Below are 26,126 nucleotides of genomic sequence, written 5' to 3' on the forward strand. Positions count from 1 at the left end.
ATGCGGGCGGAGGAGCCGCTGGCGCTGGCGGCCCCGCGGGCGGGCGGAGAGGCGGAGGCGGAGGCGCCGGGCGAGGAGCGGAGCGGCGGCAGCTGCTGCAGCAGCGAGCGCCTGGTGATCAACATCTCGGGGCTGCGCTTCGAGACGCAGCTGCGGACCCTCTCCATCTTCCCCGACACGCTGCTGGGCGACCCCAGCCGCCGGGTGCGCTACTTCGACCCGCTCCGCAACGAGTACTTCTTCGACCGCAACCGACCCAGCTTCGACGCCATCCTCTACTACTACCAGTCCGGGGGGCGGCTCCGCCGGCCCGTCCATGTGCCCCTCGACATCTTCCTGGAGGAGATCCGCTTCTACCAGCTGGGCCAGGAGGCTATCGAGACATTCCGGGAGGACGAGGGCTTCATCCCAGAGGAGGAGAAGCCCCTGCCGCAGCACCACTTCCAACGCCAGGTCTGGCTGCTCTTTGAGTACCCCGAGAGCTCCGGGCCAGCCCGGGCCATCGCCATCGTCTCCGTGCTGGTCATCCTCATTTCTATCGTCATCTTCTGCCTGGAGACCCTGCCCGAGTTCCGCCAGGAGCCCAAGGGACCCCAGCCTGGCTTCGGGGAGGCTGCGCCTCTCGGGGACGAGGCGCTGCTGCTGCCGCCGCTGCCACCGCCGAGCGGGACCCCCCCGCCCCTGCGCCCCGCCGCTGGCTCCGGCCCATTCTTCACAGACCCCTTCTTCCTCATCGAGACCCTGTGCATCATCTGGTTCTCCTTTGAGCTCCTCGTGCGCTTCTTCGCCTGCCCCAGCAAGCCCGAGTTCTCCCGCAACATCATGAACATCATCGACATCGTGGCCATCATCCCCTACTTCATCACCCTGGGCACCGAGCTGGCCCAGCAACAGCAGCAGAAGCAGCAGCCCGGGAGCAGCAGCAACAATGGGGGCCAGCAGCAAGCCATGTCCCTGGCCATCCTCAGAGTCATCCGCCTGGTCAGAGTCTTCAGGATCTTCAAGCTCTCCAGGCATTCCAAAGGGCTGCAGATCTTAGGGAAGACTCTCCAGGCCAGCATGAGGGAGCTGGGCCTCCTCATCTTCTTCCTCTTCATTGGGGTGATCCTCTTCTCCAGTGCTGTCTACTTTGCAGAGACTGATGACCCTGACTCGCTGTTCACCAGCATCCCTGATGCTTTCTGGTGGGCAGTGGTGTCCATGACCACCGTGGGCTATGGGGACATGTATCCCATGACCATTGGTGGCAAGATTGTGGGCTCCTTGTGTGCCATCGCTGGTGTGCTCACCATTGCCCTCCCTGTCCCTGTCATTGTGTCCAACTTCAACTACTTCTACCACCGAGAGACTGACCATGAGGAGCAGTGCCAGTACACCCACGTCACCTGTGGCCAGCAACAGTCGCCCTTCTCTGAGCCCAAGAAAGGGGACAGTAATCAGTCCCTCAGCAAATCTGAATTCCTGGAAGCAGAAGACCTGGAGTCCATGAAATATTCCAACTTCATTGCTCCCAATAACCAGGGATATAAAGAGAAGAAAATGCTGACAGAGGTGTGATGGGTTTTGTTGTCCTGGGTCCAGACACAGAGCTGCAAGCTGCTGTTACAGTTGTCTTCCTACAAGCAGCTGGATCTATTCAGCATTTACATGCCAGACTGTGAATTGTGATACCGTAAACAGAATGATTGTGATAATGGGCTCTTCTGGCCTGATTTGCTGTTTCTCATTACTGTGTGCAGCCAGAAATGTTCTTGCTTTATTCTGTGGAGTGCTAGCTGTCATCCCCACTCCCTTATGCATTTCTTTCTCTGCTTTTGATGACTGCTTTAATCCAACATTTGCTCCGAGACCAAGTCTTGTAACTCCACTAGCAGAGAAGTCCTTGCCACTACATCAGTAGAGTAAACAGTTAAAGGGGCTACAAACATCTGGCTCGAGCCGTGCTCTCAGTCCCTGTGCCAGCGCGGTGCCCTTGGCTGTGGAATCAGTCACGCCTGCCATGCCATTGCTTTGAATAATGGAAACGCTGCAGCCAGGATCACAGGGAGCTCTGCAGCTCTAGGGGAAAGCCAGCAAGCAGATGCCTGCCTTCTTTGCAACCCTTGGCATGCTAAAAGATCCTCCTGGTTTGTGTTTCAAAAAAAAAAAAAAAAAAAAAGAAGAAAAAAGGTGCATAAATTTAAAAGCTCTTTGCTACTTGTGACCATACATCATGTATCAAAAACAGGCTTAAAGCAGTCAACAGGCTTGGTGAAGATTCTCTGTGTTTTGAGCTTATCTCAGCCTTATTTATGCCAGTGCCCTGATGTTAATTGGCTTTTATAGTACCAACTTAATCTTCATAGTGGTAAGTGCCTTCTGATACAAGGCATGTTTAGTAAATTCATTTGTTATCTGCAGAGTTCATCTTCACACAATAGCATTTAATGAGATGTGCTTTGTGCTTCAGATACCCAGCTCTGTATTCGGGCATGTGAGAGCAGTTGACTCCTCTGCTTTTTTTAATTGAGCATTTGTGTAGCTGAGGGAAGTTTGCATGTTGGTGTTTTGTTGATGTGGCAGGAAAATGCCAACCATAGAGAGCTCTGCACCTGTGCTGTGTGAGGATCATGCTGGTTTTGCAAGTAACAGGCATAAAATGCTCCAGGGTGAGTGTGTCAACATTTGAAACTGAGACTGGCATGGATACAAAATTCCCTAAACTTGTCTCCAGGCCCTTTAAATGAGGGGATAAACAGCGAGCCCTGAAGAGAGGCCCTTGCTGTATTGCTGGCCTAGCCAGTTCCTGGTGTTTCATGGATAGGAGCGACAGCAGTGTTTTTGTAATTGGTTTTGTGAGAGCAGTTTGTGTCAGCCATGCAAAATATGCATAGCTTGGCCTGCAGTGCCGAGTTTGCCAAGGGACCAGAGATTTCTATCTTCAAATACACATTTTACTTCCCAGATAATTTCATTAGTTTCAGTCAGATTGGCCTTACACCTAACTTTAAAAATATTTCAAGCTCTGCCAGCAGGTGAGAAAGGGAAATGTATGCTTTCAGATTCCACTAGCAGAGTTTCCTGCAAGGAAAAATCCTTCTTGTTTGAATTCTAAATGTTTATTCTACATTCACATGTCTGCATGTGTACGAAAGCAAAGGCAGCCATTAATGCCTTGCATCACACTGTATGAAATGCATATTGGAATGTACTACATATTGCATGGCACACGTGTAATACATAAACCAGACATAATGCCAAAGTGCAAAAATACAGAGAATAGATTTTGTATATATATTGTGCTTTTCAGCCATAAGACTAAGAATGCTAAAGGCATATCATAGAATCATAGAATTACCTGGGTTGGAAGGGACCTTAAAGGTCATCTCTTTCCAAAGAGGGACACCTTCCACTAGACCGGGTTGCTCAGAGCCCTATTCTTTAATATAGTAAAAACTGGCTATAGAACTGGTTGTGAGGTGGGATCTGTTTGCATCTTCATTACTCTCCCTGTTCTCAGTTTTCATGAGATATGGCTCCATGCCTAGAGTGCTTTTATTGTAGCCTCTCTCCATCCTGGCCCTGCTCATATGGTAGAAGTTGTTTGTGTAAATCCTAACTACTCCATTTCTCCAGAGTGCTGTTGCCTTCTCAAACTCAAATGTTTTTAGTGTGCAGGGATATCCCTTGGGGTCAGCACACAACCATTATATTAAAACCTCTGCTCTCTCTCTCTCTTGCTGAAATTAGTAGGGAATTGCCACTTCTCTTCAGCTGGGAGACACACATTTGATGTGTGGAGATTCTCAGTTCAGTTGAAGAAAGAACAGAGATAATTTCTCCCAGGCTAGCCTAGGAATCGTAGAGGAAAGAATTAAAACAATTATTGTATCTCTTTCTGTAACCATTGTTTATAGTTATGGTTTTCCACAGTGTGCTATTCATAGTGCACCAATAGTGTGAGATGTTTCTACTTTAAAACCAATCAAGTATCACCTTAACAAATCACATAATAAAAAACCCTGCTACTTTCATTAAAAATAGCCTTCTAATCCACCTGAAAACTAAAATCTTTCTTTCCATCCCTAACTCAACAACATCAGATGTGGTGAGGATTCATAGCTCAGAGGGGTTTGCCTGAATAAAGCCTAATTTCTCTTTGCTTCATGGGACTGAGGCAAAGGTTTGTGAAGGTCTGAGCCTTGGGGACCATTCTGCATCCCTTGACGCCTGTAATCAGCTGGTGGGTAAATTGTCCTGGTGAACAATTGGGACTGAGGGGCATGGTAGCATCTCTGTTGATTTTGTGTAAAAGTTGTCCGGTTCTTAGTGTGTCTTAGTCTTGGTGGTGTTCTTAGTTGTGTTTTGGGGTCAACTTAATGAAATCTTTACTGTGAGGCCAAGAGAGGGACGGTTCTTCAAATTTTGTATTACTAGAAACTAGCAAAAGAAGCTGCTATTTAAGAGGGATGTTTTGAGGCTGCTGCCCTCTCCCAGCAGAATGCCCATGTTTGGGGATATTTTATGCCTGAGTCTATCAGCTGATAAAAGTTCCCCCAAAGTAAGATATAAAAAACTCAGGTTGAACACAAGTTCAGGAGGAGTCATGAGACACACTGAGCCTACGTCAGAAAATTCCTGTGCTCGTTTCTCCCCCTGGGCCTGGCCCCTTTGGCCCTGCCAGGCAGGAGCCCTCCGTGCCCAGAACAGGTTGTTCTCCTGACCAGCATGACAGACAGCTGGACATGGAGACTCTAGCAAGAAAAAAAGATCACTGGTAGCACAATCCCAGCGTGTCTTACGCAGATCCTCTTGGAAAGAGGTGTCCTGCCCTTGGGTGGGATCCAGCAGTGAGTTTCCAGGTGGAATCCAGAAGTGAGTTTCTAGTGGGTATTGGATTCTCCCACCCACAGATTGCACCCAAGGTGTGAAGGAATTTTGTGGTGATCAAGGCAGCTTTGTGCAGTTTTTGTGAGCCACATTTGTCAGTTCTGAAAATGAAAGGGCACATGAAAATGTCTAAAGCAGGAGTGGTGTTTGCTCCCTGTGTTTTCCTTAAGAGAAATACAGACCACCAACAGAAACATGGAAACTGTAACCTTGGGACTCATTTAGGACATATAAATCCTTCTCAAAGCACCTCCTGAAAAGCAGTGAAGTCCCAGAGTCATCAGTAATGCTATATGTTACAGAACTTGTAGAATCTGACCTTTTTTAAGGAGCCTTCAGATTTTTTTTTTCACATGACTGAAATGACACAGTGGCACCCGTTGACTTTACCAGAGGTCTCGTGCCACCGATCACAGAGATGCTTTAAAAAACCTTACCTGAAGTTCTCAGCCCTTAGCACTCTCCCTGGCTGCTCAAAATGCAAATCTGTTTCCTTCTGAAGGTAGAGCACATCCCTGTGAAGCCAAGTAGGCACCTTCAGGGACTTGTTTCCATAACAACCTCCCGGACTGTTTCTCTCCGTGCTGTGATTGTGGCTACAAGCGAAAGCACTGAATTTTGTATTCAGATATCAGCACCTTATCTTTACAGATGTTCTCTTTGCCTACTGCAGCTGATCCCATCACCTCATATCATGTACAGCTGCCCTGTCCAACTTCAGGTGGGCAGTTTCCAGTTTCTTTTGAAAGCAGAGTGCAAACCTAGAGATGCGAAGAGATTTTATTTGTCCGTCCTTACAGAGAGCTGGAGAGTGTGTGAAGGACAATCCGAGCACTCAGCCAGGGAGCTGGGGGGCAACTGGTCTGATGTAGAGTCATCTGGGCACCTGGTGACAAGGAATACAGGCTAAAGCATTACATTTAAAGATCCAGAAATTCCTCTTGCAACAATCTCACTAGGAAATAGTTTTGCAGCGGAAGAGACTATTGCTCCTTCCAGATCCCCTGGCTGGTTTGTGACAGTTGGTTCCCCTGATCATTTTCCTACAGGATGTTTTTCACCAAAGGAGGACAGGGCAGAAATCATCTCCTTGGAGGTGGGGAAGGAAGGAAGGAAGGAAAGGAAGAATTTTACTGAGGACACAAATTTTTTTATCCACACAAAGGTCTGGAAGCATGAAAGGCATGAAGACTGGTTCTGTGGTGTTTTACTGTTGGACTCCAGCTCTTATCTCCAAGATGAAATTCCTGTTCTGCTCCTTATTGGAAAACATTGGAATTCAGGATTTTTGAGTAAGCTTGGGCCTTTTGATCCAGCATTCATGGATAAAAATTCACTGCTACAGCAGCTGTGGGGGTGAAGGTGACTGAGCTTGGTCTTCTCTCCTGGGTACTCTCATTCAGAGATCCCTATGGGAAAAGAAGAGTGAGTGTAAAGAAAATTCAGGGCAGCGAGAGACAGGGTAAGGACTGAAGTGTCTTCCACACAGCGATGGAAAGAGCAGCATCAACCCTAAAAGCAAAGGAACAAACAGCTCCAGCATCTGCTGCTATTGCAGAAATAGGTAAGGTTTCTTTCTGTTCTGGGAAATTAACGACCAAGAATTTCTTGAAATTAATGAGGAAGGATTTCCCAATTAAGATTTGCAGCCTAAAGGGAGAATCTGGTTCTAGGTGAAGAAAGAAAGATAATTATAAACTACAGAAATGTAGTATGAGCCAGATCCTCACCATCTGCTGATTCAAGCTGGCAAAACTCCTTTTAGTACAACTGCCTTGGATTATATTGGGCTCCAACTTTAATCTTCTGCATCAAATCAAAGCACATGTACTGTTTGTTAAACTGCTTATTTTTGTTTGTTCTTTTCTTGAGGTCCTGTTTACATCAGGGAAAGATCTGCAGATTACAGCAGGAGTCAACCACAGCTTTCCCAAAAGCTCCCACCTGACTCGAGTCCAAGTAAGTCCTACCAAACTCAGAAGAGCTAAGTTAAACTTAACTTTTAAATTTATATTGACAGAAATTAAAAGCAGCAGCATTTTATGCATTTTTTTCCTCACTGCTGGAAAGATGTGGACAGATTGATAGGGAATTGGAAGATACTGCCCTCCATGGCAGCCCTATGAGCACCAGATATCTTTGTTGGTGCTGCTGTAACCAAGAGCACAGCCTTGAGACCTTCATTGTTGCTCTTTGAAGCTTGCACTAGAGGCAGATCCCTTCTGAAGAGATTTGCAGCCATGTTATCAGCAGGTTCGCAGGAGAATGCCTGAATTGCAGGCACCTGCTTTAGGCATAAGGAGGGGAGTAGGTGTTGGCAGGATGAAAAGACTTAATCCCCTGATGAAAGGAACCAGGGGATGCGGTGTGTCCTTAGCTGCCACCAAAGACAGTGCCTCAGGAAAGTGCCTGCCACTTTCAAGGAGCTCTTCTTGTTCAGGCTAGGGTTCTACAAGACCCTACCCAGGGAGATAAATCCAGAAAAATATTTTTGGGGAAAGCAGACAGGGACTGTGCTCATTAACAGTGCGGCATATGCTGTTAGTACATGTTAATTCCATATGCTTTTCCCTTTTTAGGTGGATTTTCCCTTGCTCCAGGGAAGTCTGTCTGGGGCTTGTTGGCTGGCACAAGGAGTCTGAATGTCACAACATGGCTTTACATTTTGGGAAACTCATAGCTGAGGTCAGTGTGAGTTGTACTGTCCTACAACATTCAATGATGAACCCTCACCACTGGACATATTGAGGTTGTCTGTGCCAATTAGTAAGAGGGGGCCCAAGAAATAATTGAGCTTTGCTGCATTAAACTTCTTCTTAGTGAAAGGAAAGAAAGAATTTGCAGGAGGGAAAGTGCTCATCCATTTCTGTGGTCACCATAAATACTGAAGCTGTGTTGACTACTCATCGGAGATGAGAATTAGGGGAAACTTTTGTCTTCACACAAAGAAAATTCAGCAAGTGCTTCTTTGGCTTCATTTTCACTAAATTAATATAAATATATTTATTCAGTGGTATAAAATTTTGGAACACCCTTAGTCCAAAAGTGACATAAGTCACAAATTTATCTATTTAATTATCACATCTAACCATTGACTGTTTAACAAAATGAGGGCCCTCGATTCTGCTTTCTACCCAAGGTTAGATAAACGTTTCCATAGGATTGTGGATGGTATGACTCCTGATTTCAATGAGTGCGAGAGAAGAATCAGACTCAAAGAAGAGGGCTGTAAGTGCACATGACTAGGCTGAATCTCTTTAGGGTGCTGTAGGTGCACATTGGTCCATTCACCTAAAAGGTTGTATACAATTTTACATCAACAAAAGGTCTAGCTTTTAGAGTACGTATTGGTTTATTCTCTTACATTCTCTGGAGGGAAATTAAATGGTATTTTACAAGGAAATGGGAACATTACCATCCCTTCTTGCTGCTCCTTGATGCATCTGTTGTTTTCAATTAGCTTGATGGCATCCATTTTCAGAAAGCAGATGCTGCCCTCTTTTACACTGGTGCAATTCTGGAATAACTCCACTGACGTCAGTGAAGTGACTCCAAATTTATCCCCAGCAAAAGCAGAATTGGACCACAGTCTCTTTGTCTGCCTCTTTGCTCTGGAGCTCTGGGGAAGGTGTGCCACTGCCACAACATAAGGTGCCTGTCTGCTGTGCTGTGCTTGGCATTTTTGTGTCCCTGACACCCTCACTCATGTGCCTGGCTGGAGCAGGAGCCAGGCTGGCCTGGGGCATGCATGGCCACCAAATTCCTGGTGCTGAATGTAGCACTTTCTGGCTCTGGATTCCTGACCACTCTCCATCTTAGCTTCCTCTTACCTGAATATGTTTCCCAAGGAGACAGAGCTTTTTAAGATGAAGAAATGTAGTTGCAATCCTTAAGTAATAGAAAAACAGAAGGGTGGCAGAGGTAGATGTGGAGACAAGCTCTGCGCCTCCTACATTTTTGCTGATAGGGCTATGTGAAAATCATTGCAGTCCTGGTAGGTTGGCTTTACATCTGCTGGTTTCAAAGTCTCCATTTACAGGGAGTACTAGGTTGGAAAAAACAGGACTTACCTGCTCTAACTCTTCTGATGTCAGTCCTGCCTTCCCTGAAACTGGACAGAAAGCTTGGTGTAAAATCACCAGTCTGCTGTAAGGGAAATACCACTGGAGATGGGACAGATGAGGGTGAGTAAAAGGAATAGTTGTGGAATCATGGAATGGCCAGGGTTAGAAGGGATCTTAAAGACCATCTCATTCCATGCCCCTGCCATGGGTGGGGACACCTTGATTGCTCAGAGCCCTCTCCAGTCTGGTCTTGAATATCTCCAGGGATGGGGCAACTACAGTTGCTCGGGGAAATCTGTTCCAAGGGCCTCACCACCCGCACAGGGAACAATTTCTTCCCAATATCCAATCTGAACCTGCTCTCTGTCAGTGTGAAGCCATTGCCCCTTGTCCTGTCACTCCAAGCCTTGTCCAGAGTCTCTCTCCATCTTTCCTGTGGGCTCCCTTCAGGCACTGCAAGGCCACAATGAGATCAACCCAAAGCCTTCTCCTCTCCAGGCTGCACAATCCCAATGCTTTCCAGCCTTTCCCCCCAGCAGAGCTGCTCCATCCCTCTGATCCCCTTGGTATCCCTGCTCTGGCCTGGCTCCAGCAGCTCCCTGTCCTTCACTCAGCCAGAGTGCCAGTGTCACTAACTGAGTGGCTCAGTTAAAAAAAAAAAAAATCGAGGTGCAAGTCTTGAAAAGTCTCAGGACAAGAATGTTCAGTAACACCTGGAAAATGTTAGTTCTGCGAGGCCTCATCTGGAATGCTGTGTGCATTGTTGGTGACCTAAATTTGGTCAGGCAGGGTGCACAATGGAACAGCAAGAATGACCAGGTGGATAGAATGTTCTTTGCTAGTGGAAGCTGGAAGAACTCGACTTTTCTAGGCCAGCAAAAGACAGACAAGACCTGTAGTTAGGAAAGTACTGGGGGAAAAATATGAGAAATTGTAAGATCTTCACACATTTCTTGTGCCTCCAGATCAGTTGCCATATTGCACATTTACGTACAAAACACCAAATCCTGATGATTTTACTACTAAATACTTGGGTTTTGTGGGTAGGAGAGGAAGTGTGAGTCTTGGTGAGAGAGGAGCTGTGAGTCTTGGGAGGTTTTTTCCTCTGTGAGACTGAGGAGAGAAAAGGAAGTCCTAGGAGTGGGGTAGAATGGCACAGAGGATACCATATCCCTCCAGGAGTGGAGGATTCACACCCTTTAAAAAACCCCACCAAATTTGGTTCACTGTTCTTCCCCTCAACCTGGAATGGCTGCTCACCTTGTCCAGTCCTTTCTCCCTATCCCGAACTCTCCAGCTCTTTGCTGACCTTCCTTCTTCCTGGAATCCGTGATCTTTCCTCACTCCCATGAGCTTCCTGGTATCCTTGGAATGGTGCATTGCATCCAATGTTGAGGAATGCCTTGAACCAGCTCTGCTGCAGCTCATTTTATCTAATGCATCATTATTATTATGCATCATTTATCTAATGCATCATTTTATTATGCATCTAATGTTGAGGAAAGCCTTGAACCAGCTCTTCTGCAGCTCAGTTAGATTATCTGATTTGAGTAACCTGCCCTGGTGGAAGGTGTTCCTGCCCTTCTGGCAGGAGTATTGGAATGAGGGGATCTTTAAGGTCCTTTCCAACCCAAATCAGTCTGTGATTCTGTGGTTTGTCACAGAAATAAGCAGTGATGTCTTCAACAACTGCATCTCACAGAATCATTGAGGTTGGAAAATACCTCCAAGATCATCAAGTGTAGCCTTCAGTGGAATATCACAATGCCCAGAAAAACCATATCATGAAGTGCTATGTCCACTCATTCTTTGAATAGTTTCAGGGCTGGTGACTCCAGCATTTCCTTGGGTGGTCTGCTCTAATGATTAACTGCTCTTTCAGTAAAATTTTTTTCCTAATCCAGTCCTGTCCCTTGTTCCCCTGGAGAAGAGGCTGACCCCCACCTGGCCACAGCCTCCTGTCAGGGAGCTGTGGCAAGCAGTGTTGTTGGGTAGGAGGTCAGAGCAGTTGATCCCAATGGCCACTCTGGCCTGAAGAGATGAGCAGAATAATTTCCTATTGCACACACTGTTCTGACACAGAACAAAATTTCACATTTCCACTCTAACCTCTCTCACCTCTCTCAAATCACAGAATTCACAGAATTCACAGGATTCACAGAATAACTAGGCTGGAAGAGACTTTAAATATCATCAAGTCCAACCCATGCCCTGACATCTCAAGTAAGCCGTGGAGCTGAGTGCACATCCAGTCTTTTTTTTAAACTCATCCAGTGATGGTGACTCCACCACCTCCCTGGGCAGGGCATTCCAGAACTTCATGACTCTTTCAGTGAAAAACTTTTTCCTAATATCCAACCTGTATTTCCCTTGGCACAGCCTAAGACTGTGTCCTCTCATTCTGTCAGTTGCTGCCTGGAGAAAGAGACCAACCCCACCTGACTGCAGCCACCTTTCAAGTCGCTGTAGAGAGTGATAAGGTCACCACTGAGTCTCCTTTTCTCCAGGATAAACACCCCCAGCTCCCTCAGTCGTTCCTCACAGGGCTTGTGTTCCAAGCCCCTCACCACTCTCAATGCCCTCTTCTGGACACACTCAAGGGTCTCAACATCCTTTCTAAACTGAGGGGCCCAGAATTGTTTCCCCTTGTGGAGGTGAAGATCCTCTTAAGCTCAGGAGGCAGACAAAATATTGACTGAAGTGGGAGCTTCATCCATTCAGCCAGTTCTGTGCCACAGAAGTGCTAGGAAGGAGCTGTCCTTAGATTTTGTCCTTGAGCTTTCCTGCTTGTTGATGCTCTTTGTTCACTTCAGTGAGGAAACCATTGTCTTGTGATTTCCATCTTTATTTTGGCCAACGAGGTCTGCTCTTTAGCTTTTTTCCTGTGAGTAGTAAGATGCTGAAGGGCCTGGATGGGAAGCCACACACGGGGCAGCTGAGGGCACTTGATCTGTTCAGCTGGAGAAGAGCAGACTGAGGCCAGAGCTCACAGCAGCTCTGCAGCTTCCTCACAAGGGGAAGAGGATGGGGAAGGCCCTGATCTCTGCTCTGTGTGACCAGGACCCAGGGAACAGCTGGAGGGAAGGGTTAGGTTGTTTAGGAAATTTTCTTCCCCCAGAGGGTGGTGGGGCACTGAACAGGCTCCTCAGGGAATGGTCATGGTCCCAAGGCTGCCAGAGCTCCAGGCACAGGATGGGATTGTTGGGGTGTCCTGGGGAACAGGAACTGGAGTTTGACTTGATGATCCTTGTAGATCTCTTCCAGTTCAGGCTGTTCTATGATTCTGTGATTCAATGAGGAAAAAAATAAAAGCCAGGCAATGGAAATGTTATGAATATCCATGCACGTCACAAAAGCCTGTGAATTTGGACACCACTTGTGCTCTATCTGTGGCATTGGCAGGATGGTGCACACAAATCTGGTGGCCCTTTAGATGTCTTAAGAACCCATCCCAAGCATTGGGCATCATTTGAGTCATGGCAACAAGCCACATTAGAAAGGAGCTGTAAGAAATACAGAGTAAGCCAAGGAGCTTGATTTGAACCATGAACACAGTCGTGCATTTGTTTCTGATCTTTGTTTCTGATCTGTTTACTCACAGAATTATGGAATAGCCCAAGCTGGAAGGAACCCTTTGCAGTGTATAGTTCTCAGGCTATGAATTATTCTCATATTTTAGTGTGTCAGAAATAGCACTGTCTGGCACATTCCTTTGAGAATTGTAGACTATGGCCTTTCATGCTCATGACAAAGCAATTGATCTTTGTAACCTGTCCTTGGAAGTGACTTTGAGAAATGTTTTGGAGCGTATTCACTGCCGCATTAGTCTGGTATTTGATGACCTAGTCTTCAGCAGTGGACTGCAAACATTTCTCTTGGATGTATTTTCAAAAGGTGCCCCTTCCTCAAAATCAGCAATATTTGTGGGAGAAGTTTCATTTCAGTTTGTTTTGGTACCCTTTACAAAAGGCATGTTTGGAAAATTTTGTAATGTACACAATCTCTTTCTTAATATCATAAATATTTTTTGCCTTTTTTTTAATAAAATGCATGTAAACAAGGTAAAACACAAAATTTGGCCCTGTTTGGGTTTTTGTTTGGTTGGGTTTTGTTTGTTTGTTTTGGTTTTAGGATTTTTCTTTGTTTGTTTAGGGGGTTTTGTTTGTTTTTTTTCTAACTTTGATCTGGAATGAAATACATAACATGCATTTGGGGTTTATGTTGTTTTATTTTTTCTTTTGGAAGGGAGGGGATATTCTCGGTTTAGGGGAGTTTATTTTTAATAAACTCTTTTTTTAAGCAGCGTAGTGGTAGGCGTTGGTTGTTCCTGTTCATTACCAGCGTGGCTCCAGTGTCAGCTCCAATCAATTCCTTGAATTGATATTCAAATGCTCCAGAAGAGATGGAATGACAGCCCAAAGCTCATTGGTAATTACAGCATGTACTCCCAGTGACAGAAGGGATGTTCCAGTGCTTTGGCTATGGCTGAGCTGAGCTAGTTGATCTTTTCTGCAGCTGCAACACCTGCCCAATTGAGAAAGTATTTTTGATGACACCAAACTGCTTTTCCAGTGCTATTGGACTTGTTAGATCATGTAATTCTGAATTGTGAGCTCCTCCTGTTCCCACTCAGCTGGTCAGCTTTTACAATCTTTTTACTCCTAGATTATGTGATAAGAAAAAAAAATTTAAAAACTACAAAAAGCTTATTATTGAAATTTTCTGGGTGAATTGAGAATGGAAGGAAAAGGTGCTATCTGCAGAGGACTGTGGCTCCCTTACTTTTTTCTTGGCTTTTTAAAAACCAAACCTGTGCAGATTTGTGAGCTGCCACTAACAATTAGCTAAGGGGATTTCAGAGGAGATGAGTTGGGAGTTCCTTGCACAGTAACCACTAATCAGCATCCCCATAGAAAATGTCTGAATACATACTGATCAAGCCAGCTGCAGCTGAGAGGGGTTCTGGAGGCTGATGCAGCTTTCCTCCCCATCCTCCTTCCTCAGTCATGAAAACTGTGTAGAAAAAACACCCACTAATACTTATGGTCCTGGCATTTCTGCTTGTTGTAATTTCACAAAAAGGTTGTGTGGGTTTTTTGACAGTTAAGAGACCGCTTAGGAAGGAAGGTGATTTAACTATTGGGCTTGGAGTCAAGGGGACAGTCCCCAGTTCTGTCACATGAGGATGTCCCTCACCTTTCAGTGCCTCAGAAATAAGATGGGACAGTATCAAGCCATTGGTTTCCTTCTTTTCCCTAAACCTTTTGGACGCGGAGATGTTTCTGAGTATTCCTCATCTCCTTCCTGACACCTGGATGATGTCAGGCACAGCTGGGGACCTCTCCCCCCTCAGGACACAGTGTTGTGCTGCTGTCACAACAGCAGTGACAAACAGATGGGCAGTGAGGATGAAAAAAAAACGCAGGAAAATGTTTGTCCTTGTGCATGGAACTCATGGAATACCCAAATGCTGACAAGTCCTGCTGTCACCTGGCTCTTTGTTGGGCTTGGCTGATCTGATCCCTGTTTTCCAGGCTCAGGCACAAAACACTCAGAGCAGGCCCCTCATTTTGACTCTCCCTTCCCTTGCAGGCTGCCTGATAATTAAAAGTGTGTAAAAATATTTCTGTCTGACAAAGCCCAGAGCTGACTTAACTGCAAGGTAAATTGAAAGCTGCTGGAATGCTTGCTCCATGGAGATAAGAGGCTGACATCACTTTTCACAGCTAGTTCAGAAGAAGGGAATTGAAACAAGTTATTCTCTTCTACCCCCTGAGTTCCCCTCAGGGACCAAGGTGTTAGAACAGCAGAAGAAAAATATGCTGGAGGTGGAAGGAGTTCACTATCTCTTTCAGAGATTTGTGTCAACTCTCCAAGCATGAAGGACTGGCACTGAGCAGTCAAATCTGCATTTTGAATCTGGCACGATTGGGGTTTTTTTGCAGATATTCATTGGCATTGTTAGGCACTAATCCTCCTAAACAATTTGGTAGATTTTTTTTCCTTTATGGTATTTCAGAGGGATATGAGGATATGTAGAATAGCAATTACAGCTCTTCATGGTTTATATTTAGTCATATATTAGTGATTCAGAAACAAGCATATGTAAAAAGGCCCAGATGAATCCTTTTGCAAATTCCTTCCTGTCCTACAGCACATTTAGGTGTTGGAGACTTACAAGGAATGCATGAATCTTACAAAAACCTTATGTTTTTGGAGAGGGAGTCATGCCATGTCCTTGTGTCCACCATGATGCATGAAGAATTTTTTTTTGATGGCTGAAATGTTTTAACAGCCCTGCTGATACAGAGACTTAATTTCAGGCAAACGGAGCCAAATTCTCAGCTGGTGTTCATAACTCAGCACATTTTTCTTCTGATGCCAACTAGGCAGCATGGTACAGGATGCTTTAGAAGCCTTTTTTATCATTTAGGGTTTTTGGGGTCTATTTACTGTATCACTGGGACGCAATACCTGTTTAGCTTGAAAATTCAATGTTTTGAAGTCTAACTAAAATTCCCATTTGAATGTTTTTTGAGTTCTGACTGTCAGATGTGCCACAGCACCATGCCCATCTGTGGACAGACTGATGCTCACAGGAACATTCTGGGTCAGGATGATCTGGGACGGATCTAACATTTCATTTTTCCCATACCTCAATTCCTCTGACTCTGGAAGAAAAATAACATGTTTCTCCTCAGCCTGCAGATGGGTGTTTATCAGTGGTAAAGTTCTAGGTACATTCATTTGTCTTCACATAATGCAAATGGCCATTTTTTTTTCCTGCAGGGAATCACAAGTAGATGGTGCAAGACAGGCCTGGGAAATTAGAATCATAGAATTACAGAATGGCTTGGGTTGGAAGGGACCTCAAAGATGATCTCTTTCCTGCCATGGCTGGAGACACCTTCCACTAGACCAGGATATTCAGAGCCCCATCCAGGCTGGCCTTGGACTCTTCCAGGGATGGGGATTGAACCTAGATGTGCAGCTGGGGCAGCTGCTTACTCTGAGATCTTCAAGGAGCTTCTCTGGTCTGTTCCTGATTTCACATGATTGTAACTTCTGTAAAGGGTATTGTTTTCACAGCTGCAAACAGGATAAATGAGATGTTGGCCCTCTTTACTTGCTTCAGTAATGCTGCTGCCATTGATAATTTCATTTTAGGGAGAAATTGTTCTCTGTGAGGGTGCTGAGGCCCTGGCACAGGTTGTCCAGAGAAGCTGTGGCTGCCCCATCCCTGGCAGTGTCCAAGGCCAGGCTGGATGGGGCTCTGAGCAACCTGGGATAGTGGAAGGTGTCCCTGCCCATAGCAGGGTTTGGAATCAAATTATCTTTAGGATCCCTTCCAATTCAGGCCATTCTGTGATTCTCTGACTATTTCCCTGTGCCCCTACATCCCTTTCCATGCTTTCTGTCAATAACTGGAAACCTCACTGTATCTTCAGGTGACTATAGTGGGAGTATAAATACTTAACTAAGCAGCCAGACACTTGGGAGATACCATAAATTCACACTTCCAGGACTTTGATAGAAGGTGGCATTTAAAAAATGCCTAAACACAACATGGTCATTGCGAATTTTTTTAGTGACTTTAGTGAAACAGAATTGGAGCAATAGCAAGTACATTTGAAAATCCTGCCTCTTGCTCCAAGCAGTAGGTCAGGAGTGATCCTGCCCAGCGCTGTGTGGCACATCTGCAGTGCTGTGTCCAGTCCTGGGCTCCTCAGCACAGCAGGGACAGGGAGCTCCTGGACTGGGGCCAGTGGAGCTGCAGAGATGATTCAGGGCCTGGAGCATCTCTGGCAGGGAAAGGCTGAGGGAGCTGGGGCTGTCCAGCCTGGAGAGGAGCCCCAGCTGAGAGGGGCCCTCAGCCCTGGGTGTCCCTGTGTGCAGGGAGGGCTCCGAGCAGGGCCCAGGCTCTGCTCCAGGGCCCAGCAATGGCACCAGAGGAACGGGCAGGGACTGAGGCCAGGAGGTTCCACCTGGGCACGAGGCAGAGCTTCTGTCCTGGGCAGACTGAGTCTCCTACACAGAGGACATGAACCTGCTGCTTGTATTCTCATTGCTGGCTTTGATCACAGAGGAACCCTGGAGACCTTTGGGAGGAGGGCAGAGATAAGGAGTGGAGATAACTATGGCCACAGCCACAATCATGGCAGGAATTTCCTAGATCCTAAGCCCCTTTCCCACATTTCTCAGCAACAGCTGCCATCCTGGCCTCCCAGGGCTGGGCTGGCAGCACGACCATGGCTGTTTTGCTGTCCCCAGCAGGCTGTTGTCCTTAGCAATGCTGTCTTTGCCTGTGCTGCAGAGGAATATTCCAGACCTTGTTGCTCAGTATATAAAGTTGGGGAAGAAGAAGGAAGAGAAAGGTATGTTCAGGGTTTGTTTTAGTAGAATTTTGTGTGTTGGTTCCCTTGGGATATTTCAAAAAGGCATTTAAAACAGCAGTAAAGAGAAGAGAGATGAGAATTTAACAAGGGCTAGCAATGAGGTTAAAGCTGATAAGGTTGGATTCAACTTGTGTAGAAGTCTGGTTCCTTCATCTTCTCAGCCACTTTAAGCTGAAAATGTTGACCTTTGTGGTCCTTTCCAAAAAAATTTAATAAGGGCAAGCATATCTTGTTGAATTTTAATTTAAAGTCATAAACTCTGCAGTTGTCCCAAAACATTGCTCTTGAAGGGATACTTTGTGAGCCAAGGGAAACATCTAAGCCCTGTGTCATAGGCTTCTCTGTACAGACGAGAAGACTTTGAAATCTGCACAGCCCAAATTTTAATGTCTGTGGTTTGGCTGCATCTTTCACCCATAAATGGGAAAGGACTGGGAAACTGTGTGGGTGCTGTACACCTGAACAGGAGCTCATGTGCCAGGTGTGTCAGTGCTTGTGAAGGTGTGGCGGACATCAGTGCTGGAAAGCTGTAGGTTCCCCAAAATGCAAGTTTTTGCAGTTATCTGAAGTAAAATGCAAATGGTGGTGTGGTAAATAGCAAGATTGCAAAGTGAATTTGGTTTTGTACAGTACTTTGAAGTGTGTTGGAAGCAATAGCTGGTCATAGAATCAGAGAGTAATTGAGGTTGGGAAAGACCCCCAAGATCATCAAGTCCAGCTGTCTGATCCCCACCTTGTCCCCAGACCATGGCACTGAGTGCCCCACTCACCCTGGACACCTCAGGGATGGCGACTCCACCCCCTGCCTGGGCAGCCCCTTTCAATGCCTGAGCACACTTTCCATAAAGAAATTCCTCCTGATGTCCAACCTGAACCTCTCCTGGCACAGCTTGAGACAATTTCCTCTCATCCTGTCCCTTGTTCCCTGGGAGCAGAGCCTGATCCCCCCCCAGCTGTCCCCTCCTGTCAGGGAGTTGTGCAGAGCCAGAAGGGCCCCCCTGAGCCTCCTTTTCTCCAGGCTGAGCCCCCCCAGCTCCCTCAGGTGCTCATCACAGGACTGGCTCTCCAGACCCTTCCTTGTTATTAATTAATCTCAGGGTTTACTGAATACAGTTTCTCAGCAGCAAAAAAACGTAGTTTTTTTGGAAGGTTGGTGTGTAGCTTCCAATGGAGCCTTTTCTACGGGGAAGATCACTGATGTTTATTCCAGCAAAATGCCCACAGAAAGAGAGGTGATCTTTCTGGGCAAAGACATAGGAGATTCTGTGGCATTCTACTGAATTCCGAAAAGCCTGGAAATTCAAAGGAGATTTGAATTGCAGTGGGGGAAAGTCTAACTTGACTGTTGCTGTCAGGAAGCGGCCTCGAGTGCCCGGGAGGAGTTTGTGGAGTGTAGCAGTGCCCTCCTGTGGGCCACGGAGGTATGAGACAAGGGACGCCTGCACGGGTGCCCGGTGGGTGCTCCCTCACTCCCCACCAGCAGGATACGGGACAGAATGGCAAGGGTAAAGCTGGAAAACCCCTGGGTTGGGATAACGGCAGTTTTCTAGGGAAAGGAAGAGCAGTACACACAAGCAAGGCAAGGAATTAATTCCCTGCTTGCCATGGGCAGGCACATGCTTGGCCATCCCCAGGAGAGCAGGGGCCATCCCACCTAAGAGTGACATGGGAAGACAAATGCCATCATACTGAACATCCATCCCTTTCCATCTTCTTCCCCCACGTTATGCACTGATAATGATGATGCCATAAGGTCTGGAATGTCACTTGTGGTCACCTGTCCCAGCTGTGTCTCCTGGCACACACCCTCAGCCCCCTTGCCAGTGTGGCAGTAGGAAAACCAGTTGGGTCTGTGTCACACAACCAAAACCATCCCTGTATTATTAACCCCAGTACAAACACGAAATATAGCCCCTGGGAAGGAAATTAACTGTACCCCATCCAAAACCAGCCCAGCCACAAAGACTCCGCTCGCATGAGCAGCACTGTCTGCCTCAGGATTAATCCATTTCCTTTTATGTAGAAAAGATCAAGATTTTCTGTGGTTTTTTTCTTCAGAGTTAGCTTTGAAGGAGCTGCTTTGGTAGCAGCTGAGGACAAGCACTTAGGCTTGGGTCGGATTTAGGGAATGGATGTGGGACTTGCCACATGGTGCATTTTCTGGAACAAGTCAGTGCAGTCTTTGCACAATGTCATTAAACCTAACAATGTCCTTTTAATGTCAGAATTAAACACAACATGTTCTGGAAAGTTGGGATTCCTCAAGGGAGCCCCAGATGGTTCCCGGGGAGAGAAGTGTGAGCTGCATATGGCCAGCACTGTGTGGGGTTAAATTGGGGGTTTAATTTGAGGAAAGATGGTGCAGTGTTGGGAATTTCCTTTGAATATTTGAATTTAATATTTTGATTTGTTCAGTCAAGCTAAAACAAGCAATCTCACATGCGGCTGTGCTGGATCTTTCCACTTAGTTATGCCAAATTATTTGATGTGTGCTTTGCAACAGAGAAACACTGTAAGGAGTTCATCCCCTCTTTAGGAACAGAGCTGCTTACTTTACAATCCTGCTGCTCTTTTCTGCTTCTCTGCTTTAAGATGGGCACTATAAATATATTGGATCTGGTCTGTTTAATCACCTCTCCCTTATCTCTGCACAGTGGGATAGCCTGGCTGCCACAGGGGCCTGTCCTAATGAAAGTGAGTAAAATTTGCTTCAGTGGAGTTACATCCACTTTAAGTAACTTTCCCCACATTTTTGCCATACCCAGGGACATTCAACGCCTGAAATTATTCTCAGTTAACTCATTAGAAGTTGCTTCTGTCTGTAGATCTTCTTACTTGCTGAATGTACAGTCTGAATGGGATTGCATATCTCACCACTAAGGGGGATTCCAAGACCTTGCATGGTAACAGGAGCCAGCAGTTTGGTTTTAAACATGAGTGCTATTCCATGTTTTCAATTCATAGATGTAGAAGGTGTCTGAAATGGATTTGGTTTTAAACATGTGTGCTATTCCATGTGTTCAATTCATAAATGTAGAAGGTGTCTGAAATGGGTTTGAAAAGTTGCCCAGGTGAGTTTAGATCCCATTCCAGAGCATAGTTCAATTTTTCACATCTCTGGTCTCAGAAAACTTCACTGAGGAGTGGTGAGGTATTTATTATGAATTGAGGCATCAGTATCAGGCTCTCAAAATTAAGGACAATAAAGGATAGAGAAATGGGTGCCCAAAATTAATCCCCTGCAACCCTCTACACATAAATGAAGGTGCACCTTGTAAAAAAGGTCCGCCTTGTAAAAAATAACAGCAGTTTAGCAGGGTTTTTTTGGTGTACAAGACCTGCATTCTGCTTTCTGGAACTCAGCCCCTTTAGACTTCAAGCTGAGCATCCAATGCCATTCACCACATGGGAAATTCTTTGTTTAGTTTTGTACTTTAAATGGTATTTAAAAGTAACTAAGCAATAACTGAGTAATGACTAAGTCATAGGAAGGAGTACTTTGGTATTTTGTTTCTCTTATGCTTCACATTTCCCTTTATGTCCATTCCTTTTAGGTGCTTTGTTACTTTTGTATTTATAGAGTTATAGAGATAGAAAAATCTTCTTTGTTCCACCTGCCATTCTTCTGGCCCGGTCAAAACCTTTCCTGTTGCTTTCTCTGTGTGAGTGAAAGTAATCATTATTTTGATGGTGCTTTCCAACACTGTCATAAATTTGGACATAGGATGATTTCATGCCAGTCTCTGCTGTGCTGTGCTGGCTAAACCCTGGTTTAGTGGACAGATTTAGAATGTGAGGTTTGCTGGCCGCAACTGGTTGGGTTTTTCCCAACATTTGCTATGCTGAACAATTGTTCTACTGTAACTGAATAAAACAGCTCAGTTATACTTTCTAAGCTGTTTGCAGAAATCTGCTTAAGGCTGCAGTGTTTGATCTCTGCAGATGCTTTGTTTCTAGAACACTCAATGAAAGGTTTAGACTTTGGCTTTTCAATTTACAGATAATTCAAGAAAATTTTTCATACTAAACTCAAAAACCTGTTTATAAAATTCATTACCTTTTTATTTACTGGGACTATGGTTCTTTTGCACAACCCTTGCTTTGAACAGGAGGTAACATTACACACTTTAAATATGCAGCACTTCCAGTTCAAAAGGAGTCATGTTTGCTGCCAGAGAGTTTTCCCAAATGAATTTACAAACCACAAAGGAGCAGGAATCATCTCCCTGCAGGTCAGAAACAAGCTCTAAGAGAGTATATTTTACAATTTCTAAGCATTTTTCAATTTTTAATATACACAATGGATAAAAGGAGATCCTAGACATCAAATATTGACTAGAGTCTCATCCTCTCCTCCTTCCCAGTGGAACATCTCTACTACCTTTGGGGAAGATCCATGTCATTCATGTAAGTGTAAAACTAGAACAAGAATCAGACCAATCCACCACTGTGATTGCTCACACTGCTGGGAAATCCAGGCATTTGGCAGAGGTTCATGCAGCTGCTGCAGGCATATCTTTCTGCCTCTGGATTGTCTGATCGGGTCTCTGCTTTACCAAACTCCAAACAATCACTGGGATTCAATTATTGCTGCTCTGAATCTCTTGAAAACTGTGAGCTGGCTTCAACATCTCAATTTTTTGATCCTCTGCAATCCCTGGAGTGAAAACTCTCTTCTCCAACATATAAATCCACAGGAAAAAAATTGACATGAAAGAAAACTCGCTGAGGGAATTTTGCTTTGAAGATCAGCGCATATTTAGCCTGGAAAGCAGAGATTGCTCACAATTGTGGTGAACTCAAAGCAAGCAAGTTGTGCATTTTGTTGATAGACCTGGCTTCTCTTTGTCTTAGAAAACCTTTTGAAGAACTACTGACAAATCTTGTTCACTTTGTAGGCTTCTCCCATCTCTGATGTTTCTCCCACTTCTTTCTCCTCCTTTGGGCTTTGGCAATGTGACAAACAACCTTCTGGCCCAGAGCTTTCTCACTGCCACACTTTTTACAGCCTGTTCTTTTTCTTTTTCTGGCTACTTGAGTCATTGCCAAGCAGTAGCAAGAGCTGAGGGAGCTCAGGATGGGAAAGTGTATGGTTTTCATCATGGAATAAGTTGCTTTCAAACCTCTGCACTGAGTAGGAAAGGGAATTATGCTGGAAAATGCTGTGTAAAAACATAAATGGTGCAAACTCCTTGCAGTGCAAGCCTTGAGCTGCTCAGCATTTTGTCAGGCACAAGCTGAACTTCTTTAAGCTCTTTACTAGCCCTGCTCACACAATTAAGTCTGGACCTCAGAGTTTTGTTTAGCACTCAGGAGTCCTGAAATGGTGAATTTAAGATCATATCCTATCCATGTAGCTGTGGTGGGTTAACCCTGGCTGGATGCCAGGAGCCCCCCAAAGGCACTCTGTCACTCTCCATCCAGCAGAGAGAAAATATCATCACAGACTCCTCTCACTCTTCCTCTAGTCCAGTAGGAGGTCCCTCCCATGGAAGTGAGTCCTACAGGAACTTCCATGCATGAGCCTTTCCCATGGGCTGCAGTTCTTCATGATCTGCTCCAGTGTGGATCCCCTCCACAGGGTGCAGTCCTTCATTTATTCCAGCCATTTTTTCTTTCTCCTTTTGTTGTGGAAGACTGCTGATACTTTTAATAACTTATTAATAGCCTTTTAGGTTTTATGAGTCACCAGTACAGATGCAGCTGGAATGGACTGCACAAAAGTGTGACAATGGAGAAGTCTCTAAAGGAAGAAGAGTTCTTGAAGACCCAAATTTTTTTTGTCCTGCTGTCTCATAAATTGTTTCAGATCTAGTTTAAAAAAAATAAAGTTAAAATTTTAAATTCCCTTATCTACTTTGATAGACTTTCCTGCCCCTAGCACAGAGGGAGGGACTATAAGGCAAATTGTCATTACAGATCTATCTTAAAAGGACCTAAAATTAGATGCCATGAAAATGGCTCTAGGAATTCCCAAAGTCCCAGTTACAGTAAGAATCAGACCTTGTGCCTCTGTCCTTGAAGAGCACAGCACTGCAATGCATCCTAACAAATTCTGCAACCTTCTAATAAATATATTTCATCTCATGCAAGAAGACAAGTGTGTAATTTCCAGGAGCTGCAAGGAAAAATTTGCCCTAAAGCCAATCCCAGTAGGCATCAAGGTAAGCAAAGAATTGTAGCACTTTCCATTTTAGCCAGCTGCAGTTGACAACAGATTTCAAATTCATCCCCTTCAAACATTCTCAGGAAGAAATAAACCCTTATGTTGTTGTGGCTTTACTGTGATCCATGTAAAATAACACCTTTTTCTTGTGCATTTTTTTTAACACAACACCTTTTTTATTTTTCCTTGCTAGGCTGGATTCTGTATGCTGCAAGGCTGTCATGTCAGGACGCTGCAAAAGAGGTTGTTGCATCTTCTTCCTGTAAAGTTGGTGGAGTTTCTCTCTACGCAGGGGGTACAACCTTTCTGGCCAGGAAACTGTTTTCCTTGCTCTGTGGTTTTCTTGCTGCTGCTGCTGCTTTTAAAGGGGTCAACACTCTTAGTTCCAGGAAACTGAAACTCAATGTGAGCAGGGACTGGAGGAAGGAAGCAGAGAGAATCCCCTACAAGATTCCAATACATCTTATTTCTGGGAAAACTAAATAAAGCGGGATTCAACTGCCAGTGGCTAAATAGCAGCAATTTATGAGCTGTTCCTCAAAAGCCCCAGACAAGCACCGAGTCCTGTGGGAAGCTGGAGATTGACACTGGACACCTCCTGAAGAGACTGCTCTTGAAACTTCCTTTAAGCCTTTTTTTCAAGTGGAGCATCGAGACCTGGCAATTGCATACGGTCAGCCCTTAAAAGAGCAAAGAGCTCTCTCTAAGAAAACCAAATGAGTGGCTGAAGTCTGTCCATTTGTCTGCCTTTTTGGCCTTGGATTACTGTGCTTTTCAAAGCTGTGCTTTCATAACTTGGATAAAAAAGTAGATGTTTCATATAGCTCTACAAGTAGTAATCATCCTATTTATGCAAAATATCTGCTGCCTGAGGGATGGGCCCAAACCAGAGGTGTTTCTCATTTACCTACAAAGCATCTGGCTTTAGCATCTGTAGTCAGTTTTTGTGAACCTGTGAGTCCACTGCCTGCTCTAATGGAGTTAGTGACTTATTTTCAGTGGTTGTAGAGAGTTTCACTGAAATAGCACTGTTTGTAGTCCATTGTGTGACTTAGGAGATACAATAGCCAGACAATTCTGCAATTGTAATATAACTGTACGTGGCATTCCCAGAAAATGCTCTGAAGTCTTCTCCCATTGCACCATGGTGATAAAAACCTCTGCTGCTTTTCAAGCTCCATGAATCCATGCTGTGCCATGCTGAAAGTGATAGAAAACCCAATTACCTCTGAAAAGTAAAGGGCAGAGAGGGGTGCACTGGCCTGGAATTCCCTCCTGTTGGAAGCAGCAAAGGTCAACCGTGCAGCCAAATTTCCATGACCACGTGTGGATCCAACTTGTTTGTGTTGCCAGCTCTCTGCACAGAGGAATGGGAGGTGGGGTAGGAAGAATTGATTCTGGAAGGGGAAAGCCTGAGGGGAAGAGTAAAGTTAAATGTGACAGCTGGGATTCCAGAAGGCAGTTTGATGGATGCTGGGCATCCAGCTTCTCTAGAACGCTTTATCAGTAACACCCTCTATATCTCCCTGAGTGACTTTTAGCCTGTCTGGCACTTTTCAGCATCAGTGTGTGAGGGAAAAGAGATGGGAGGCAGCTCTCTCTGATTTGGCAGCTCTGGGACTTCAGTATATCTTTGTGCTGCTGGCTGAGGGTCTGGATCTCTGAGGAGCTTCCTGACTACCTGTGGCTCCCACAGGCTTGTAGGACTGGGCTTAGAGAAACTCTGAGCTGCCAGATGGATTCTGCTCCTGGTGCAGCTCTTCTGAGTAGTCCTGGGTGTGGAAGTGAGCCTGCAGTCCTTGGGAGGCAAAATGCATTCCACAATCCCAAGGGACCTGCTCTCTCAGTGCAGGCCAGCTGTGGGAACCCTCCAAGTTCCTTTATCCTGATCTGTGTGTCAAGGCCATGTGGCTCACCATGAGTGACCAGGGCTGCCATGGACCCTTCTTGCAAGAGCAGCTGTCATCAGAGTCAGCATAGGTTCAGGTTATCTTTGGAAAAGTGTGAATATCCTGGGGAAATCCATGGGGCAGAAACCTTGGGCCATACTGTGTGCCCGCCATCAGTAGGCATGATATTGACAGGCAGGCTTTCCTTTTGGTGTGAAACCTTGCTCTGATGCATCATTCTAAGGAAAACAGCTGGAATTTGCAGGCCAGGTCATGTGGTGAGATAAGTAATTTCAGCTCCCTTACTGGACCTGATTTATACAGGCCAGGTCAAATATTTCTGAGAAATTGTTGATGGTGGGGGCTTTTTTGTTTGTTTCACTGAAAACTCGAACCCTTTCAAATAAAAAACAAATGAGGTATAGAGAATTTTTAGCTGGACTGGCTTCAGGATGTTTGCTGCATTCAGGCTTTGAGAACACAAATTCTCTGCAGACTACCCCACACACAGTGGGAAACAAGGTTATTGGGCTTGGAAGTGCACCAGGGAGATGGGACTCGAGTGAGCTTTGAACAGCAGTCATTGTCATTAGTGGTAGTGCCATAATATGTGCTTGACTCAAATCCAGCATTGCAAGGTGAGAACCTGGTGAAACCTTGTACCGTGATATTTGTTGTTGTTCCTGCTGGTGTGATCCATTGTTGAATAGGTTAGACATGAATAAAATCAGTATTTTTTAAA

At 45.3% G+C, this 26,126-nt stretch overlaps 1 protein-coding gene across 1 annotated transcript; it reads left to right on the forward strand.

Moving 5' to 3' along the window:
• KCNA6 (potassium voltage-gated channel subfamily A member 6) lies at nucleotides 1-26,126 on the forward strand. Its single transcript, XM_063154281.1, has 4 exons — nucleotides 1-6,433; nucleotides 6,742-6,828; nucleotides 7,449-7,554; nucleotides 23,689-26,126. The coding sequence occupies exon 1, from the start codon at nucleotides 1-3 to the stop codon at nucleotides 1,555-1,557; it is 1,557 nt and encodes a 518-aa protein (XP_063010351.1). The 3' UTR covers nucleotides 1,558-6,433; nucleotides 6,742-6,828; nucleotides 7,449-7,554; nucleotides 23,689-26,126.

This window comes from Melospiza melodia, chromosome 4, assembly GCF_035770615.1.
Source record: "Melospiza melodia melodia isolate bMelMel2 chromosome 4, bMelMel2.pri, whole genome shotgun sequence".
Lineage (NCBI taxonomy): Eukaryota > Metazoa > Chordata > Aves > Passeriformes > Passerellidae > Melospiza > Melospiza melodia.

Bases quoted from the DNA above. Each gene is read 5' to 3' on its own strand.
- KCNA6 (XM_063154281.1), top strand. From the start codon at position 1: ATGCGGGCGGAGGAGCCGCTGGCGCTGGCGGCCCCGCGGGCGGGCGGA.